This window comes from Otolemur garnettii, unplaced genomic scaffold (genome assembly GCF_000181295.1).
Source record: "Otolemur garnettii isolate 467f Iridium unplaced genomic scaffold, OtoGar3 scaffold00018, whole genome shotgun sequence".
NCBI lineage: Eukaryota > Metazoa > Chordata > Mammalia > Primates > Galagidae > Otolemur > Otolemur garnettii.
The window spans coordinates 22,820,365-22,842,407 of record NW_003852413.1 but is presented as its reverse complement, the minus strand read 5'-3'; the positions used below and the strand labels follow the sequence as shown (position 1 = coordinate 22,842,407).

The following is a 22,043-nucleotide window of genomic DNA, read 5'->3' as shown; positions in this document are numbered from 1 at the left end:
CAGGTGTGTATCTAGGAATGAAAGCACTTCAAGAGTCTTACTCATTATACTTAATCATTCACATTTTTATTACCATCTGGCAGCCAACAGGAGTCTTCTGAAAGACCAAGCATCATCAAAATCAAAAGGAAGAAAAATGAGAAGATTTTGCTGAAATAAAATGAATTGACATCAGGAAATGCAAGGTACAGAGCGGACCATGCTTGCTGAAAGATAATCCTTGGATTTCTTAGTGACTGGGCAAGTTCCCTAGTCCTGACTTGGAGACGATGTGGGGCTAGGCTCGGGGTAAAGTTAGAAAGCAAGCATTGTTTGTGCTCGGTCAGAGGCAGACAGGCACCCATGGGGTGGCTGTGCAGGTGCAGACAGTGGCAAACCATCAGAGCAGGTGTGAAGAGTGCTCCGTCAACAAAGCGCTCCCTTCCGGAAGCTGGACTGATAGCTGCGTCGGCAGGAAGTCACCAAGCGAGTGTTTGCCTTGCAGAGATTTGGGGAAGTTGGTTGGAAGCAAGGAGAGCCACCACTGGATGGTATGCCTACACCTGTCACGCAGCATGCTGATTGACGGGAAGAAGATTTGTAGCCTCTTTGGTTACGGGAAGGGGGGTCGTCACAAATTGGTTGGCCAGAAAGCACAGCACCACAGGAAGTTGACTTGCAAGAATTCAATGCAGAACAAGAGGACTGGCAGGTAGCCACTGGCTGGCAGACGAAAGATATGGAAGGAGCTGGTTGGCAAAAGGAGGGCACACAGCAGGTAGGATCACAAGAACTGAACACATAAGTCAAAGGCTGGCAGGGAGCAGGCACGCAGGGAAGTGACTGGCAAGTCTCGAGGACGTAGCAGATGGGTTGGTAATATGCTGGTTTACAGATCTGGCCTTTGCCCCAGATGGGTTGACATGAACCTCCTTGGTAGCTAGTAGGTTGGCTTGGACTAGCTGTACAGATGATTGGTGGGCAGGATGTTTCAGGGCAGGAGGTCACTTCAGAGCAGGATGGCTGACAGGATAGAGCATCGCAGCAGACAGATGGGTCACAAGCTGCCCGACATGATCCAGAGGTGCAGACAGGTTCCTGGCAGGAGCTTTGCTGGCAGGGACTGGTATCACAGCACTTCACCTGACACCTGGTGGCATCTAAGCAGGGTGGCTGACCAGCTCCAGATTGACAGGAAGCTATGCGGGAGCACATGGGTTGGCAAGTAAAACCCACACAAGAGGCAGATGGAAGGCAGGTGGTTTGGCATGAAGCAGGTTCACAGCCACTTGAGGCACCACTGGACACCTGACAGTTTTCCTGGACTGTGGCCAGCTGCCATGTCCTGCTCTGGCAGGAACTGGGCAAACAGATTGCATATCGGATGCGGCCACCACCTGGGCATGTGGAGACAGTGGGTGCAGCAGGAATGGCAGTGGTGTCTCCAGCACAACAGCTGTCCACCATGGTGCTGGTGCTGACCCAGCTGGAAGGTCGCACACTCCGTACACTTGAGTTTGAAAGGTATCCAGTACACAGGGGCTTTTATAGTTCTTCACCAGGGGAGTTGGCACAACCTATAGCATCTTTCTTTGTTATTGTTTTTACTCATTTGTATGCAAACATCTGATTATCAGGCTTCAGGAGCCCAACCTCAAGTATGTATCTTTTTAGTTGAGAGTTTTCATTGCTGACTTTGGATTCTCTGGGATGAGCTGTCTCTTTTATAGGGTATACCCCAGCCTCGCTAAAGCAGGCTTTTCCCGGCACTAACCTCTCATCAGGAGGCCCACATCACGCCAGAGAGCCCTGTTCTCACTCCAGGAATGTGGTCCTGGGCCATCAGACAGCCAAGAAATGAAGCTCTGACCCAGTTGGAACGGGGGAGTGTTGGAGATGGGCACCAAAAAATCATTCAGTGGAACTCATGGACACTAAAGTGCCTCCACTTCTTTCTGGAACCTTTCCAATTGCCTTTCCTTAAACCTAACTTTCCTGATACCATTACTACTAATAATAATCGTAATGGCTTTTATTCATTGCATTTTCACTACAGACCAAGCCCTTGACGGCATTTTTCATCAAATACTCCCCATGACCAAGTGTAGTTGTCATTGCTATGTTAGAAGTGGCAAAGCTAAAAATAAAAATCAAATAAAAACAGACATCAGTTTTAAAACACAGTTAATGCTATGTTGACCTTTTGGGAAGCTTATAATCTCCTCACATTAGCTTTTCTTGAGACTCAAAATAAAAGCAGAAATCATAAAAAGTGGCATAACTAACTCAGAGGCTTTAAATCATGTTTCAAAAACTGTGCAATTAAGGGGTAGGAACAAGATGCAAACCTAGCTCTGCTGACCCCCAAACCTCTGAACTTACTCATCTGTTAGGTCTCCTCATGTTGGAGGCCTTCCCCACGGTGATTGAAGGCTTAGGAGTAGGTCACCCTGATGCCAGGTAGGGATCATCTGCCCCCTTCAGTGACTGCTGTCAACAGCTGGATCAAACTGGTGTGAGGACTTACCTCCCCTTATCAATACTCCGAAGGACAATCTTATAATTTGGAAATTTTTAAAACTGCAAAATATTTCACCAAGATGTATTAAACTCAGTCTATGGAGCCAACAATATATGAATTCTGTTAAGTATAAAAACACATCTTCTAGAAGGAAAAGAAAGACATCACTGAAAAGTGGATTTAGTATTAAGTCAACTCCTTCCAAGAGGAGTTCACAATGGGCTATCCTGATCCTTTTATAGTTCTAAAGCAGTTAATTTTTTACATCTATTTTTCTCTTCATGATTCCGCTCTTCATTCCTTTCCTCTTGAAAGGATTTCTCAAGAAAAAAATCCTTCACCATAAGGATATTTGCACTCAAATGTGTATAGCAGCTCAATTCACAACTGCAAAGATGTGGAAACAACCTATCAACCTATCAAGCCTATCAACCCATGAATGGATTAATAAAGTGCACTATATGTATACCATGGAATACGATTCAGCCATAGAAAAAGATGGAGACTTTGTTATCATTTGTGTTTATCTGGAGGGATTTGGAAAACATTCTCCTAAGCAAAGTATCACATGAATGGAAAATGGAGCATCCCATGTACTCAATACTGAGTTTAAACTAACATAATAACTACAGGCCCACATGAGAGAAAAATTCAATTAAATTCAAGAAGGTGGGAACGGGTAAGTTCTTCCCAACAGATACAATATATGGGTATGTGGCACACTTCCTGGGTGAAGGAAGTAACTACAACTTGGACTTCACCTTAAATGTATCTTTGTTGTATGTACCCTGCTATTAATCTAAAATTTAGAAAAAAATTTTAAATAAAATTTAAGGCATAAGAACAACAATAGAAAGGAACTTCTCAATAGAGAGAATATCCATTTTGCTGTGATTCAAAGCACTAAAGACACCTAGTGAATCTACCAAAGACATCTTGCAACCACATCAAGAAATACGGTGATTCATTAAAAACAGACTTTGGACAGAACTGGGTTTTAGTTATTTGTGTGTTACTTACTAGCTGTGACTATCCTGAATATCATTTATCGCTACACACACACACACACACAGAGACGTTTATTTTTATATATATATACCAATAATGTATATAATGTATTCATACACACAGATTTTATATATATACCAATAATATTTGTTATCTGGAATATTGTATCTTGCTTCTCTTATTATAGCAGAAGTCAAATGTGACATGAGTATTTTAATATAGTTTTTTGCTTTCTTAAAATTTGTATGCATATTTTTGGCACCACATCTGAGTGTGTGTGGTGTGTGTATTCATGCATATGCATACATATATGTGTGAACTTTTTGAATTTTATATATAAAGAGAGTTGAACTTCATATATATTATGTAAGTCCACCCTATATATGTGTGTGTATATATATGTATAGAGATATATATCGAGGGAGAGGTCTTCTGAGGTTTGTTTTTATTAATGTACGTTATGTTAGTAAGCTTCACCTGTGTTGTTTCATGCAGCCGTTCTCTAATCATTTTCACTGCAATATTCCATTGTATGAATATACCACAATTTACATGTCTGTTGAGGGGCACTTGGATTGTTTGTCCTTCAGATTCTTCCTCTTGTACATAGGAAGAAAATAGGAGAGGAAGAAAATATTACTTCACAAAATTGCTGTGAATTATGTAAAACACTAAGTCCAGCTCTTGGCACAGAGACTCTTGACTTGGAAGGAGACAGAAAACAAATCCCAATGTCCTGATGAGGCAGCAGCTCCAAACCAATGTGCAGTAGCTCCAATGTGTTTTTCTCTTACTTCCTCTACTATTGTCTAGCCCAGTGGGTCTCAAACAGGAGTAGGTTTTGCACACCCAGAGGATATTGGGCAATGTCTGGAGACATTTATAGTCATCACACTCAAGGGACACTAGTGGATCTGGTTGGTAGAGGCCAGGGATGCTGCTTGACATCCTACAATGCCCAGGACAGCACCCATGACAAAGAATAATCCAGCCCAAATGTCAGCAGTGCCTAAGTCTAGAAGCCCTGGTCTGCCCCCTTTCTGTGCTTCTGATGGCCCAAGCTGTACCTTGAGAACAAGGGCAGCCCTCCATTCTGTGTACTAAGTGCAAAAGGTGACTGGAGAGATTCTGTCCTTGGAGGTTATAAGGAGATATACATACCATGTCTGGAAGGAACTAGGAGAACAAAAGGAAAATTCTCATAAGAAATCCAGGTAACCCAGAACTTTCTTATTGTGAGAGTGCTCCCCTCTTGCTGTTTTCATCCCACTGTGGACCTCAAAGCCATTGGCTTCCTTCCCGGTCTCTCTCTATCCAAGACCATATCCCTCCACTGAGTTCTCCACACCAACGCCAGAGGGATGTTCCAACACCCAGTGCTCCTCACATCACTGCCCTATACAGCCCCTTAGTGCTTTTGTGCCAGCCCTGCCTGAGATGCAAACCCATCTGTCCAGCGTGTAAGGCCCAACTTGAGCAGGTCACTGTCTACTCTTTGACCTTGGGGCCCACCAATCCTCTAAGGGCAACTCTGCTCAAGCCTTGCCTAATGAACAGTTTGCTCTCAAGCCTCACTCATTTGTTCATGTTCCCTCTGCCTAGAAAGTTCTTCCTTCCCTATTTGTAAATGGTTAAATCCTACTGTGCTGAAAGAATCAGCTCCAGAATCACATTCACAAGATTCTTTCCTGGTTCCTACCTACACCCTGCTGAGTTCATGGTGCCCTATGCTTACCTCTTACCTGGTGCTTAGCACATGGGAATGTAATAATTGTCCAGTCTGTCTGTCTCTCCACCAGAGAATGAGCTCCTTGAGAGTAGAAACTGAGATTTTTCCCTTTTTATTCTGAGAGCCTAACAGCTATCTAATAATGCTGAAGGCACGGAGGAATGGCTACATGGATAGATGGATGGATGTGTGGATGGATGGATGGATAGATGGATGTATGGATGGATGGATGGAGGGATGGATGTGTGGATGGAGGGATGGATAGATGGATGTATGGATGGATGGATGGAGGGATGGAGGGATGGATGTGTGGATGGATGGATGGAGGGATGGCTGTGTGGATGGCTGGCTATGTGGATGAATGAATGGCTGTGTGGATGGATGGGTGGGTGGATGGATGGATGGATGGCTGTGTGGATGGATGGATAGATGGATGTGTGGATGGATGGATAGATGGATGAATGGATGGCTATGTGGGTGGATGGATGGATGAATGGATGGATGGATGGATGGATGGCTGTGTGGATGGATGGATAGATGGATGAATGGATGGCTATGTGGGTGGATGGATGGATGGATGGATGGATGGATGGATGGATGGCTGTGTGGATGGATGGATAGATGGATGAATGGATGGCTATGTGGATGAATGAATGGCTGTGTGGATGGATGGGTGGATGGATGGATGGATGGATGGCTGTGTGGATGGATGGATGGATGGATGGATGAATGGATGGCTATGTGGGTGGGTGGATGGATGGATGGATGGATGGATGGATGGATGGATGGCTGTGTAGATGGCTGGCTGGGTGGATGAATGGATGGATGGATCAACAGATGGATGGATGGATGAAGCAAGTCACTGATGCAACTATAATATTAACAAAACGACAATGAGAACATCAGGTCACTTCAACTTAGCCAATTTAATTGGACAGTTAAATGTTTTACCACATTAAAGAAGTCCCCAAGAAGCACAAGCATGCACAACAAGAGAGCACATACATCCAGACAGAAAACTTTTATGTCAGGAAAGCGACTTGAGATGACATGTCTCTTCTCAGCTTAAAGTAGCAGGAAGCAGGGACTCAGAATGTCCCTTGGACCGTTAGAATACTGACATTTCTGATGAGTTCTCTGAAGCTTAAGCAGATGGTGAGGGCAGTACAGAAAGAAAAAGATCCTGCCTAAATTATACTAAACTTTGGAGAGGGCAGTCGAGTTTTCTCTCCAAATCATGGCTTACTTCTCAGGAATTGGTGGGGCTGGTTCAGCAGACAGCAGGCTTGCTGGAAGTGGGCTGAGTGGCTGCAGCCTCACGAGTAATTGGAGTGCTGGGTTTGGACTCAGTGGGCTGGCAGGGACCCTCTTCTGAGACCTCTGCCTTGCAGCGGGCCGAGTCAGCACAATCCGGTTGGCTGGCAGTGAACTTCTTGCAATCCTCTTTGCTGGAGTCTAACTCAGTGCAAGGCCTGCGGGCACAGATAGGACGATAAGAGTAGGAGGTGAGGCAGATGGGGCGGCGCTGGATGGAGTAGCAGGGACGGTAGCAGGCAGGACGGTAAGAGATGGAGGTCACATAGGGCTGCCTATAGGAGAGGAGTCCAGAACAGATCGGGCGATAGACCGGGCGGCAGACGGGTCGGTAAGAAACCGCAGGACTGCAAGGCCGTTTGCAGGAACTGGATACATAGTAAGTCCGAGGGCAGGTTGGCTGGCAAATGGCAGATGCGGAAGACCCTGGTCGGCAGCAGAGAGGCTGGCAAGAGGTAGGTGGACAGGACACAGGCTCACAGCTGACCGAACGACAGGGCTTGACCACGTAGCAGGTAGGCTGGCACGGGCTGGGCACACAGACAGCTGGTGAGCAGGGGCTGGGCTCAGAACAGATGGGCTGGCAGACACTGGAGATACAACAAGAAGGCTCCTGGCAAGTGCTGGAGACACAAGGTGGTTCACAGGGGCTTGGAACACAGCAGACAGGGCGGAGGCAGACCGGCTCACAGACCAGAGTCATGCAGGGAGCCGGCTGGCAAATGCTGGTCTCTGGGCAAGATGGCTCACAAGGACTGGGGTCACAGCAGACAGCCTGGCAGCTACTGGCCACAGAGCAGATAGAGGGACCACAGCTAGGCGTCGGGCACACTGGCTGGCAGCAAACAGGCTCACAGATCATGGGTTGGCAGACACTAGGCACGGTGCAAACAGCTGAGCCGCTGCTGGGCTCACAGGCAACTGGCTGGCAGCAGCTGGGTTTGCAGAGAACAGGCTGGCAGCATGTAGGCACACAGAGGACCGGTTGACAGGAAGTGGCCTCACAGCACACAGGTTGGGCACAGCTACTCTCAGGACAAGTAGGCTCACAAACTGTGGCCTCACAGCACAGGGGTTGGGCACGGCTGCTCACGGAGCAAGAAGGTTCACAAACGGTGGGCTCACAGCACAGGGGTTGGGCACAGCTGTTCACAGAGCAAGAAGGTTCACAAATGGCAGCTGCGCAGCACACAGGTTGGCAGCAGCTGCTCACAGGACAGGAGGGCTGACAGCATTGCGGACCGCAGCTGGATGATCCACAGCTATCTTGACATGTCACCAGCTGCCATGTCTGGCTCTGGCAGGAACTAGGCAAGCAGACAGGCCCTCCACAGCTCACCCCGGTGGAGCAGAGAGAGAGGGCAGGCACGGAGGGGCATTTCCTGGAATAGCAGCTACCAGACATGGTGGGGGTGCCTGTGCTTCCTTGTGAGCGCCGAGAGCTGGTAACCTGACTGTGACAGCTCTCCGAGGCCCTTGCTTTTATACTCCCTCGCTGACACATGCTGTTTGGGGCCCCTGCATCTCTTCCTCATTGCAGTTTAGGGCAGTTTGTAGAGGAACATCTTATTATGCCAACGTTTGTTGATCTGGAAGCTGTTTGTCTGCTCATAAAGAAGTGTTTATTTATTGACTTGCTAAATTTGGAGTCCTCAGAGCTACAGGTAGTCTTAGGATAACCATTATCACCTCCATGCGGTGATATGAATGAAACTTATGATTTACCCACCTTCTAGTCTTCTGTACAAGGCCCTGGGTTGTACAGAGGATGCCCACGTGGATAACACCTACTCACCCACTGTCCTGGACCTCACCAGCTAGTGAGGTGGACAGACTAACAAAATGACAAGTTCAACCACAGACATGCAGGGATTAGTAGAGGAGAGCTGGGGTGAACTCAGTCAGGAGGGGCACAGCTGGACTGCATTTTAGACAACTACACCTTATGGCAATGATCTTACTTAAAACCATCAGCGATCCTAGGAAGAAGAGGTTCTTCTCCCCCATGAGAGATGAAGAGATGGGGCAGAGGGTGAGACGTGTCAGTTACTTGCTGAAAGGACGCACATGCCACCTTCCCCGGCCCTGATCCAGGGCTGCTGTCTTTCCTCCTCACCAGCCCATCTAGATCAACCTTTCTCAATAGACTTCATCAAAGTCACGGATCACAGGATTAGCCCACTGACCTCCCGTCCCAGGAGCAGCCATGCCCTAGAACATTTGCTCGACTTATCCCTGGAGAGCCCCTGAGGCATCTTGTCTGCTCCTCCTCAAGCATTCAGGAGGCCTCCAGGTCCTCTTAGCCTTTGGAGATTTGACAGCTCCAAGAAAAAAAAAAAAAAAGTGCCTCCAAGACCTTAAAGATAAAGAGGAAAAATAAGAGGTTACAGGGTGGCTTCCCAGATTTGTCTGTCAAAGACATTGTGAATAAGAGACTGTTCTTTGCTACTGTTTGAGACCAATGAGAAGAGAGATGAACCCCAAGGTTTCTAAACACCAAACCCTTAACATCTTGGCTGAGAGCACTGCCTACTTTGCCCCCACCGTGCACTTTTCCCATCAATGCAAAAAGCAGGCTCTCCCTAGGCAACGCTGAGCCCTTGTGCCACCCATTATCCCCCCTTTATTCATTAATTTATGCAATCATTGATTTAACATGTCTTTTATTCATCCATTCAACTCAGCCAATGCTGGGTTTTATGTTAGAGATAAAAAAACAAATGAGTTGTAATAGCAGCCACAAGGAGCCCCCGTGTAGAAGAGCGACACATCCAAAAATAATACGGTGCAGCCTTGAAGGGCTAAGAAAGAGGGACGCACAGGGCACTCAGGAGGGTTGGGGAAGTTAAGGAAGATTTCTCAAGCATCATGATGGCTCAAGAAAGAAGGCTGGAAAGGGGTGGTAAAGGCAGGAAAAGGCAAAAACCAAAGACACAGCTCATGAGACATCTGAGACCTGATGGTCCAATATAGCCAGGAGGAACAGCTCAAGAGAACAGGAGGGCATAGTGATGGGGGCAGAGGGGTGACTAGGCACCAGATCATGAAAGGCCTTGCAGACCATGATTAAGAAGTTACACTTTATTTTAACATACTGTGTGATGGGTGGGTGAGGCTGTCCATTGTACCATTTCTTTCTTTGAATTCTCAGGCATGGTTTGGCAGTGCAAGAACTCTGTAACACTAACAAATTCAATAAAAAGTAAATATATGGAGGGAAAAGTTACATTTTATAATGGTACCAGCAGGTTTAAACAAGGGAATAACTTGACCAGGTTTTCCCTTTGGAAAGTCTCTCTGGCTGTGGAGAAGGGAGGCCAAGGGCAAGTCTGGAGGCAGGGAGATCACTGGGGCTCTGGGTAAATTATCCAAAGCTTCATGGAGACAACCTGAACTGGGCAGCACCTTGGGGCTGGAGCAACAGGAAAGGCTTTGAAGAGGCAGAACCTTCAAATCTTAGATTGAAAATGGAAGATTAGGATCAACAGGTACCATTCTTTTCAATGTGGTTCTCAAGCACAGGCAAAAAAGACTTTTGGACCAACAGGAAGATCCCCCAAGAACCTGATCTTTACCCTTCCAAGCCCCCCCCCCCATCCACATCTCCTCTTTAGTGAAGCCAGCAAGGAAATTCCAGAAGGAAATGATCCTCCTCCCCTCAACACATTTCTCATAAATTCCTTCAGCCAAGAAACTTATGTATCATCATCTGTTACTCCAGAATGTTATCTCCTCAAAGGATGCTTCCCTACTAAATGAAATAGCTGCTCTTGCAATTATGTAGCCCAGGACTTCTCTCCTCTTCTTCATGGTTCCTAGGACATCACGTAAGCACCATGACGACAAGGACTTTGTTCACTGACACATACGAGGCACCCAGAGCAGTGTTCGATACTTAGAAGATAGACAATTAATACTTACTGAGTGAATAAATGAGAACCTCTGTGGATACCTAAGAAGGGCAGCCCTTCATCAGCAATTCAGAGAAAACACCACCTCCACTCATGCATCCAGGACACACAACCATGAGCAATTGAATAATCAGCTATTCTGAATGACAGCGACTCCCTGCAGACCTGCTGGCCTCTGGGCAAGTGTGCCCCACTGGCAGCTCCTGCTTTGGCCGTGGGTTTGTACTGGGAGTTAAAGGAGGCCAGTTCCAGCCAGAGCAAAAATGACTTAAATAGTAGAGTCTGAAACTGAACCAGGACAGAGTTCAGTCTAGAATTATCTCCAAAAGAAGACATGCTAATACTTCTGGGTTTGTAAATGAAAACAGAACAAAACAAAAAATGAAAACACAATAAGCTACTACTATAACGCTTCTAGAATGGCTAGAAATAAAAAGGCTGACAATACCAAGTGTTAGCAAGGAATGGAGACATTGGGACTATCAGACATTGCTGGTGGAGATTCAAAATGGCACAGCCACTTTGCACAACAATTTGGTAGTTTCTTAAAAAGTTAAACGTTCACTTACATTTGCCCAGCAGTCCTACTCCTAGGCATTGATCTAAAATAAGTGAAAACATATATTTACACAAAAAACCTGTATGTGAATGTTTATAGCAGATTTATTCATAATAGTCAAAAACTTAAAACAACCCAAATGCCCCTCAGTTGGTGAATGTATTTTTTAATGTAGTTCACCCCTACGATAAGCACTCGACAAGCAAGAAGAGCAAATTATTGATACCTGCAGCAGCACCAACAAATATATAAAATGTTATGCTAAGTGAAAAAAAAGAGCTCACACTGTAGGATTTCTTCTATACGAAATTCGAGAAATAATGAAATATGTAGTGACGTGAAGAACAGATCGATGGTTGCCAGGGGCTAAAGAGGGGAGACTTGACTACGAGGGGAGAAATAGGGAATTTGAGGAGGTGATAGAAAGTCCCATGTCTACGCAGCATACACAATTGCCAAATCACATCAAACTGTACGCTAAAAGTGGGAGCATTTTTATTATATGTGAACTATATTTCAATAAAGTTGAAAGTAAAAAAAAAATTTAAGTAAAAAAGTAAAAGCAGCATAATCCCAGTGCTATTTGTAATATGCTTAGAAAGGAGTCCAAAGAGATATACATCAGTAATAAACTCTAGGTTGTGAGCATTCAGGACGATTATCCTTTTTTCTTTCTTTTTTTTCTTTTTTTGTATTTTTTCATATTTTTCATATTTCAGGAACCATTGCTATGCTTTATAGTCAGGAAAAATGTCTGTTTTTCAAAACATAACATAGCTTTGTAGGAGTAAAAATAAATATTGATCTTCCAGAGCAAGAGCAGAAATAGTTTTATTCCATAAGTAACTTAAGATCACTTTTAGCAGGATTGAATGGATAATCTTGAATTTTAAACTCCCAGGGGGATGACCCACACACCTTGGTCAACCCCCACCTAGTGAGAGAGGAAGCCTATGCCCCATATGGGGGAGTTATTGACCCATATCTAAAACGCCAGAGACTTCTTACAATACACATCAAAAGTTCAGAACTCAAAGGGTCAACCTACCATTATAGAGTTAATGCGAAGTTTGTTAAAACACCCCTTTGCCTGTTAAAAACTGTGGTTGCTATGTTACCGGTAACATTGAGATAAGGTACCAGCACTCAGCAGAAGACCAAGGGTTAGTTACTCACTTGGAATTTAGGGGGAGAAAGGTCCTTTTTACTTCTTAAAACAGCAGCTATTTTTCTTTGTTAATTGGCACTGCTCTTTCTGGCTGAAATTCCTGGAACCTTGAAACTAACTAGTGCTTGCTTCTGCTTCTAGAAACCTGCACATGCTTTGACGCCTCAGAAGGGGCAGTAAATAATTCATTTGTCTGTCTACTTATGAGTCTGATAAAAGAACAAGGACAGAGCTGATCAGGAGTTCAGCCACTTTTGGACTTTAGTCCCCATGGCTCTCCCGGCTGAAATCTACCCCCTTCCTGTTCTAACTCCAGTGTTGGGGTGATTCTTTCCCTCATCTGGGCCTAGATTCCCACTACACTAGCAGAAGCACACTCACTCCCTCCTCCTCCTGACTCAGGCAGAAGAAATGCAGCTATTTCCAGGACAAGAAAACCTAACACAGAAAATGAGATTGAGCAAGGTTGAGGTGGAAGGAAGAAACAGGACTGCTCAGAACATCCCTAGAAACTGTGACCATAAGCTTCACAACTGAAATCCTTTTCTTTCCAGAATGAAGCTTTGTTTACCAGAGTCTTTGCCCTGACTGTGCCTGGAAGTTCTGACCAAGCCTGATGCCCTCCTGCAAAGTCATTCTAGAACATGGTGCAGAAGGAAGCCAGGGTCCCAGGGATCAGGATGAAATGTGGCTGTTGTCAGCATTCACCACGAGGTTACAAAAACTCAGGTCCCAGTGCACCACGGGTCCTAGAGCTAACGGCGCAAATCTGTAACAGAGAAGCCTAAAGATCCGTGTTCTTAGAAGCCTCCCAAGTGAATCTTATGCAGAAGATGGGAGCTTCGGTCTACATCTGTTTCTCAAACGTCACTGCCTATGACTTATCTGAGGTTGGTATTTAAAGCATGGATTTCGGCCCTGTGGATTGTGATTCTGCATGTCTCAGGGAGGGCCCTGGCATCTCCACTTTTGACAAGCCCCTGGGCAATTCCTTTGCAGGTGATGCACAAACCACATTGTTAAAACCCTAGTGTGGGTGCCAGGGTAAAATTTCCTAACCCAGTCCGCAGGAGGGGGTCAAGGAAGAGGCAAGAGAGTTAATGAGGTTATGCCAGCACGCTGGAATTTATTAAGAGGCTAACAAGGAGTAGAGCTTTTTGCATCTCAAAAGCAGCAGAAAGCCAGGGTGGTCAGTCACAAAGGCACCTTGAAAAAGAGCATGCGCCATAGTACAAGCCATTCCAACTTCATGCAAATAAAGCCCTGGAGAGTCTCCCTTTGAGCTTGGGAATCACTTTGGCCCCAGCTTTAACTTCTGGCCAGGATATGGCTCTGGTTCTCAAAGCCTTGGCACTCCAGGGCAGACGTCGGAGAACAAACTCGCCTCTACAAACAACAGCAGAGCCGGGACACTGTCTTGCGGCTGTGCAAAGTTCTGAAGGTGAGGGGCTCTCCCTCTGGGGCAGATGGAGGCATCCTGTGGGATTGCGTCAATGGTGGGGCAAAGGTCTTCACTTCGTGTCGCACACAGGCGTGGGCTGGCAGCACACAGGGCCGCAGCACCCACCGGAACCACAGCACCCAGAGCCGCAGCACCCGGAGCCGCAGCAGCCGGAGCCACAGCCAGATCCGCAGCAAGAGGAGCCGCAGCAGCCGCCCCCACAGCCGGAGCCCCCGCAGCCGGAGCCTCCGCAGCCCGAGCCCCCGCAGCCCGAGCCTCCGCAGCCGCAGCAAGACGAGCAGCAGGACCCACAGCAGCCGCAGCAGGCCGGCTGGCAGCAACACTCTTCACAACAGTTCTGATCCTGGCCGCAGCAGTTGAAGCAGTCCCCTGGGCAGCACCCCATGGTCCTGGCTGGTCAGGTCGCAGGTCAGTATCGCGGCCCGAGTTCCCCCAGACTGACCATGGCCAGCCGGACAGCTTTTATATCCCCTCACCCGAGGGTGTTGTCACAAGGCACAGGATGCTTCCTTTGTTATTATTTGTGCCAGGGCCTGGAAGAACATCTCATTAACTGGTTGTTTATTTTCCAGCTCTGAGTACCTCAACTCGTAAAAAAAAGCCCAATTCATTCCACCTGCTGTTTGTCCAGAGGGTAAAAATACATGTCCCAAAAGACCTGTCATTGCAGCCAAACAGCCTCACGTCACCAGCCCAGGTGACTCGGGCTCTGGAATGGGGAGCTCGTTTCCCACATCTTCCCTGGTGGCATGTGGACAGAAGACCCTCTTGGTGGTGGGGGCTAGCCCTGGGAAGCCAGGACAGTAACATCTGGATGCCCTGTTCCTTCTGCCACGGTTTAGTCATGTGATTCCTCCTAGGTCAGTGGTTCTCAACCTTCCTAATGCTGCGACCCTTTAAGACAGTTCTTGTGGGTCGCGACCCACAGGTTGAGAACTGCAGTCCTAGGTGGAAATGGCATCCTCCCAGACCTTGCCTACCTGTGAGTAAGGCAAATATTTGTGTCTGCGTGTGGTAGGTGGAGTGTGCCACACGTCTGTTTGGACTTGGTCAGTGAGTATCAATCAGGAGTAATAACCGGCCTATGAAACAAAGAGAGACTCATCATAAAACTGCAAGAGGCGGGACAGCCACGTTCTCTCTGGGTGTGCGGTGGACTGACCAGCACGTGTCTCCCTCAACAGGTGGGGAGAGCTGTAGTCAGAACCTACAATCCTCCAGCCCCAGGCCCTTCCTCTGTACAAGGTGGGAAGAAGAGGATAAGGAAAGAAGGCAGGAAGGCAGGGAGGGACTGACAGAGGGAGAAGACTGCTAACATCCAAAACACTGCATTAAAATGAGGATGTTGCATTCTTTTTTAAGACCCCCAACCTTATAGGCCATCTGGCAGAGTGAGAATTAACAAATAAAACACCCGAGTGTCACCCCAGGGGCTAGCCTCTGGAAAGAGACTAGAATCACAGAGGATTCAGGTTCATGTGTAAATTCTGAGACAGGTCCAAATTTCTGTCTTCATTTTGGGCTTTGGTACCTTGTCATCCTCTTGGGATGACCATGGCAGTCCTGCAGCCTCCAGGCCCAGCCCCCTGACCACATTACTAGTTGGGGTGCAGGTGGGGGAATAAAAAATGCGGGTGGGTGAGGATCTGGATTAAGGAACACAAGTCCTCCCTCTCATTTCCCTTTCCTTTTTAGATAGTCCCGGAAGTCAGGAAGCCCCCAAGGAAGGCTAGAAGGACTGAGGATGGGGCATGGGCTGGGGAGTGAATGGCAAATGGATTACTTAGATCTGATATGACTTCCAGTACTTCACAGGGTGTGGAAGTTTAGAGCTTGGGAGGAATCCCTGAAAGATCATCTGGTGTCCAGAGTTTCAAAGACCCATTTTACATCGTAATTGCCTAGGATGGAGGCTTCCAAAAAATACACATCCCCAAACTGCCTCCTATATTCTGAATCAGAATCTGTGCTCTTGGAGGCGTGAAAAGCAATATATTTTTAAGTTTCTCAGGTGACTCAGATGATCAAACAAGTAACACTGATATAACTGAATATGACCATGACCATCACCCCCGAAGCGCTTGTATTTTATGGAAGATGATACCAAAGCCCAGAGAGGACACATCAGTGATAAACTGGACCCATAACCCAGATGTCCTGCTTCCTGGTCCACAGTTTCTCAAACCAGGCCATGTCCACAGATGACACCTCTGGGCAAATATAATGCACCAATGTCCGTGGCAAATGCATTTATTTATTTGTCTGTCTTTTTATTTACTTAAATAATAGGTCACATGTTCACAGAGTAAAAGGCACAAAAGAATCCATAGTGAAAGGTCTCCCTCATCTTCCAGTCTCTCACCATTGGAGATACTCTACCCTTGCCTCTCACCCATCCCCTTCTCTGCTCCTACAATCACAATAATAGTGTCAATCTCATAGGGCTGCAGTGATTAAATGATACATAGATACCCGTAGAACAATTGGAACAATGATTGGCCACTTATAGTTTGGTAAACATGAGCTATTATACATATACAAGAAGATAGTTGTACAGCTAGACATAGATTTATGGAGTATTTTTTGTCCATTACAGAAATGATATATATGTTTATTACACAAACGATACATATAATGCAGTTAGGATTTTTTCCCCCAGAAAATGATTTTTTTTTAATTCAAGAAACTGCAAATAGGAAACCAAACGCGGATCCCCAAGTTGGGACAAATAATGGCTTACCCCTCCCTGACAGAACAGGGAAGAGGGTGGCCCCCATCCACTCCCCATCAGTGTGGACTGCCCTCCTGTCACTGCTATAACATCCCAAGGACAGGGCCTCACTTGTAATATTTCATGTGTTTGAAAGTTATTCATGTTCCCTTTTCTGTGAATTTTCTTTCCATCTCCATTGTGCATTTTTCTATTGTGATGTTGGTCTTTTTCTCTGATTGATGGAACTCCTTTGTCAAACAGAAAATCAAAGCTTTGTCCCATTTGGATGTTATGAGTTATAAATATTTTCCCCAGATTGTAATTTGCCTTTGACACCATATTCAAATAACAATAATAATATGTTTGCATTGTAAATTTTATACCAGCATTCTGTGAATTTCTGAAAAATTTAAAAAGAGAGAAAAATAAAGATCATCTATAATCCCACAATAAGGATATTTACTGCTAATACTCTAATTTTCCTTTCATTTATTCTAAAAATATATGTAAGAATATTGATATGAATATAGATACATATATATGGTTATATATATCTATAAAAACATACATTAGGCACAAATTTCTAAGTCCATGTTCTAAGGTATATTAAAGATATATCACTATCTTTTTCTTTAATACTGCTTAAAATTTATTTCTCTGTAAACTCAAAAATTATTCAAGATTTCTCTCCCACCACCATCCTTCATCTGGAGGTGCTGTTTGAGTTTGGGGGAGCTTGGACAGTCTCATAGCATTAAAGAGGGAGACAAGAGGTTCACAGCAGGCATCATGTGTTCAATTAGCCATCTCTTGGCAAAGGAGGCACATTATCAGTCCATCCCATATGCCAGGCCCTGCAGTAAGCATTTGTATGTGTTTTCTTGATTAACAATCAAGATAACCAAATACAGTAAGTATTAGTAGCCTTACTTTGTACATGAGAAAAATGAAGCTCATGGGCATCAATTCCTTTAACTAGAAAGGTGCATGGTCCTCTCTAACTCTCTCTCTCCCTCTCATTGTGCTATGGTATCAACTGAGATACTGGGGTTCTCCCCTCTCCCCAGTCCATGAACTCTGCATCCTCCTATCACCCCACTCGGGAGGCTGGAAGGTCCTGGGTATCTGACCACCCATTCTGCACTGTCCCAAAGGTCTACTTGGAATTTATACATTAAGCCTTGACTTAAGTCATTTTCTCTGCATTTCTACAGTAATAATCCTACCCTGAGCACAGTGAATAGGAAAGTCCCCAGTGCTGCCCAAGTCATGAGCAAAAACCAACAGTGAAAGAAATTACAGAAGAGAAACACCTCATCCTGACACTACTCTTTGTACTATTGAAACCACAGTGTACAATTTGGGTTGTACAATAAATACAGTACTTAGCCTGAGAAAATGCTCATGAGTCTATTAATTACTAACTATTATAAGCACCTGAGAAATTGTATTTTCAAGCTGATGTGAACCTTCCCCATTACTACTATGTATTGGAGATCTAAGTTGGTTCCAGTTTTCCAATATTAAAAGCAGAACACTGAAATGAATCTCCTTAAGATTTGAATTTTTTGTGCATCCTTTTTCTTTCTAAAATCAATGCCTAGAAATGTAATTACTGAGTCTTTACCATGTTAATAATCTTAAGGTTTTTAACAAGTATTTAAAAATTATTCTCCAGAAAAATTTTCCCCATCAGTATCCATTTCATAGTGCCTTCACCAATACCAGTTACTTTTTAAAATCTCATTGTTAACTAGGTAGTCCAGTCATGAAGTCTCATGGTATTATTTATTTGTAATTATTTAATTATTAGTGCATTTATTTTATAGGCCACTTTTGGAAATTATCTGTGATGCTGGTTTTTCTGTTGAACTATCCATCTTTCCTAATTTATTTCCATGAACTTACTGACTCCTAAGTGCATTAGCTTTTCTTTGTGTCACCAGAACATGTTGCCAAACTTGTCCCATGGTGTCATTTCCTTTTAATTGTATCTTTCTACATGGGCAAATCTATCTTTTTTATGTCCTTCCTGTTGATTTTAAGTTTTGAAAGTTCTTCCCCCTCCCCAAATTAGAAAACTGTCCACTTTTTTTTCTTCTAGTTTTTATGGTTGCATTTTATACACTTAATACTTTTATCCATCAGAAACTTATTTTGGTGCAGATACCTACCTCGACATACATTTGCATGTGGTAGATACAGCTTTATAAAAACATCTTGGTTTAACTGGGCATGGTGAATCTGGGGAGAGAAGACTCCAGTCATCTCTGGATGGTGGGATCTTTCCAGAAACATCCCTTTGGGGACACAGGGATTCAGCAAGAGATTTCTGGACCCCATAAGGAGGACAAAAGCAGTGGAGGACTGGCAAGTGTTTGCATGTGTTCGTTAGGTCTAATCCCACCGGCAGCTTTAAGTATAGTAGCAGTGATATTGCAAACTGGAATAGGCCTTAACTGTGAGCTGTTTTTGGTTTTTTTTTTGGACTTGGCACTCAGTTGAACTACCTTGGGAGAACCTGGGCAAGAGTGCAGAGGACTTTAAGTGTTGTCTAGGGCCCCAGACTGAGCCACTGAGCCAGACGGAGCTAATAGTGTTCAGCTGTGGGCCACACAGAGCCATTGTGGGAGAACTGCCCCAGCAAACTCTGCCCTCAGGGTAACAGAGCAAGGATTGGGGAGTGAGTAATCTAGTGACTGAGCAGCCTAAAGGTGGAGACTGAGACGCCTTACAGCCTTGGCCCTCAGGGGCATAGATTGAGGACATAGATTGGCACAATGGGTAAGTGGATAGCCACTTCAGGAGTGATCCCAGCAACAAGTGCTTTCCTAGACAAGTGCTTTCCTTCTACTTAACCAAGGTTAGCAGTTTAAAATGCCTTTTAAGTGGGCTGAGGAGAGATTTAGGCTCTCCCCCCTGCAAGGTTTGAGAAATCAGCACAGGCATCCAGCCTCAATGTTGTACAGCCAGATCAGCATTGTGATTAACATCTCATACCCTAGAAGATCACCTGTTTCCCAGACAATATTCAACAAGATATATAGACAAATAGATAGATACAAATATAGAAATAGATAGATAAATACATATAGATAGATATACTGCTTTGTTTTTGGCTTTTTTTTTAATTTCAACATTTTCCTTATAGATTTTTCTTTTATTTTTCTCTTTCTTCATTTTTCTAGTATAAATATAATTTTCCAATGTTGCCTTTTTTAACAATTAGAACTTCATTTTTGCTAGCATTCTACCCTATTATTTGGTTTTTTTCCCCCAATTTTATCCTGTAAAGTTTTATACTGTAAAGTTTTCTGTTGCATGTTTTCGTTTGACTTATAGCATTTTTGCCTTTCTTCTCTACTTGGTGAAGGTGGGGCACTGTGTCCAAATAGGCTAACAAAGAACTGCTGACCTCAAGGGAACCACCCAACCTGGCACCCTCAGAAGTTGGGGTTTTTTAAGGTTGGATGAAAGTACCCTACTCTACACCTATATGGCTCCTGTCTCCCTCTTTCTGTGCCTCTCTTCTTTTTGTCAATATTCCCTTTTACTCACCTCCTCTCCTTTCTCTTTTTTTTTTCTTTCTGTTTTAAATCTTTTTTTTCCCTTCTTACTCTTCAATCTTCCCATCCTTCTGGTCCTTTACAAAAGGACTCATCAAAACACTAGGCCAGGGGAACAGTAACTTAAAGAGCAAGAGGAAGTGAAAGGAAAATTAGGGCAAGGAAACAGGTAAAATAAAACACTCATGAAAAGAATAAGCAGAAAAATCCTGGCAACATGAAAAACCTGTCCAGAGCAACCCCCACCCCCACCCAAGGGACCATGAAGTAGCTACCACAGAGGATTCCACCTATAAAGAAATATTAGAAATGACAGAAAGGGAATTTAGAATACAGATGATGAAAACAAGGAAGGAAATGATGGAAACAACGAAGGAAACTGCTAATAAAGTATAAAATAACCAAAATGAAATATAAAAACAGGATCAAATAAGAGATGAATAATATGAAGAATATAGAAAGGATATAGCAGAGCTGAAGGAACTGAAGCAGTCAATTAGGAAACTTAAAGATGCAATAGAAGTATAGACAACAGATTAGACCATGCAGAAGAAAGAATCTCAGAGGTAGAGGACAAAGCTCTTGAGATAACTCAGATAATTAAAGAGGCAGAAAAGAAGAGAGAGAAAGTAGAACATTCACTGACAGAATTATGGGACTTTATGAAGTGTTCAAACATATGAGTTATAGATATCCCAGAAGTTGAAGAAGAATGCCCCAGGGGAATGAAAGCCATACTTGAGAATATTATAAATGAAAATTTCCCAAATATCACCAAAGATTCTGACACACTCCTTTTAGAGGGATATTGGACCCCCCCCCCAGTCACCTCAACTCTAATTGAGTTCTCCAAGACACATTGTGATGAACCTGTCCAAAGTCAAGACAAAAGGAAAGATTCTTCAAGCTGCCAGGAGTAAGTGCCAGTTGACCTACAGGGCCAAATCCATCAGGGTGACTGCAGACTTCTCTAATGAAACTTTCCAAGCAAGAAGACAATGGTCATCTATCTTTAATCTACTTTGAACAATTTTTAGCCCAGAATTCTATATCCTGCTAAGCTTAGCTTTAAAACTGATGGAGAAATCAAATCATTTACCGATATACAAACATTGAGGAAATTCACCACAACAAGACCAGCTCTATAGGAAATACTTCAACATGTTCTACACATTGATGATCACAATGGACCGCCAGCAAAGTAAGCACCCAGAAATGAAAGGAGAGAACCTAACTTCCACACTGATGCAGAAGATAAAACTAAGCAATGGACTCTCACAAAATATGAATAGAACACTACCACACGTATCAATTATCTCAATAAATGTTAATGGCTTGAATTCCCCACTGAAGAGGCATAGATTGGCTGACTGTATTAAAAAACACAAGCCATCCATTTGCTGTCTGCAAGAAACACACCTAGCTTCAAAAGACAAATTAAAACTCCAAGTCAAGGGTTGGAAGACAATTTTTCAGGCAAACAGCATTCAAAAGAAAAGAGGAGTTGCAACCTTATTTTCAGATACATGTGGATTTAAAGCAACTAAAGTCAAAAAAGGCAAAGATGGTCACTTTATATTCGTCAAGGGAAAAATACAACAAGAAGACATTTCAATTTTGAATATTTTAGCACCCAATTTGAATGCTCCCAGATTCTTGAAACAGAACTTACTCAGTCTGAGCAATATGATATCCTATTATACCATAATAACAGGGGACTTTAATACTCCTCTTAAAGAGCTAGACAGATCCTCTAAACAGAAATTAAACAAAGATATAAGGGACTTAAAAGAGACCCTGGAACAACTGTGTTTGATAGATGCATATAGAACACTCCATCCCAAAGATAAAGAATATACATTCTTCTCATCGCCCCATGGAACATTCTCTAAAATTGATCATATCCTAGGACACAAAACAAACTGCAACAGAATCAAAAGAATTGACATTTTACCTTGTATCTTCTCAGACCACAAGGCACTAAAGGTGGAACTCAACTCCAACAAAAATGTTCAACCCCACACAAAGGCATGGAAATTAAACACCCTTCTGTTGAATGACAGTTGGGTGCAGGAAGAAATAAAAGAGGAAATCATTAACTTCCTTGAGCATA

The 22,043-nt window shown here is 44.1% G+C and overlaps 3 protein-coding genes across 3 annotated transcripts; all 3 read right to left on the bottom strand.

Moving 5' to 3' along the window:
- Positions 1-405: 405 nt before the first annotated feature.
- Positions 406-1,446, bottom strand: LOC100961409 (keratin-associated protein 29-1). Its single transcript, XM_003786671.1, has one exon. The coding sequence runs from the start codon at positions 1,444-1,446 to the stop codon at positions 406-408; it is 1,041 nt and encodes a 346-aa protein (XP_003786719.1).
- A 5,061-nt stretch (positions 1,447-6,507) lies between these two features.
- LOC100961089 (keratin-associated protein 16-1) lies at positions 6,508-7,956 on the bottom strand. The gene has a single exon (XM_003786670.1). The coding sequence runs from the start codon at positions 7,954-7,956 to the stop codon at positions 6,508-6,510; it is 1,449 nt and encodes a 482-aa protein (XP_003786718.1).
- Positions 7,957-13,700: 5,744 nt separating this feature from the next.
- Positions 13,701-14,036, bottom strand: LOC105886663 (keratin-associated protein 17-1). Its single transcript, XM_012802953.1, has one exon. The coding sequence runs from the start codon at positions 14,034-14,036 to the stop codon at positions 13,701-13,703; it is 336 nt and encodes a 111-aa protein (XP_012658407.1).
- Between the last annotated feature and the right edge of the window lie 8,007 nt (positions 14,037-22,043).

Bases quoted from the DNA above. Each gene is read 5' to 3' on its own strand.
- LOC100961409 (XM_003786671.1), bottom strand. From the start codon at position 1,446: ATGGTGGACAGCTGTTGTGCTGGAGACACCACTGCCATTCCTGCTGCA.
- LOC100961089 (XM_003786670.1), bottom strand. From the start codon at position 7,956: ATGTCTGGTAGCTGCTATTCCAGGAAATGCCCCTCCGTGCCTGCCCTC.
- LOC105886663 (XM_012802953.1), bottom strand. From the start codon at position 14,036: ATGGGGTGCTGCCCAGGGGACTGCTTCAACTGCTGCGGCCAGGATCAG.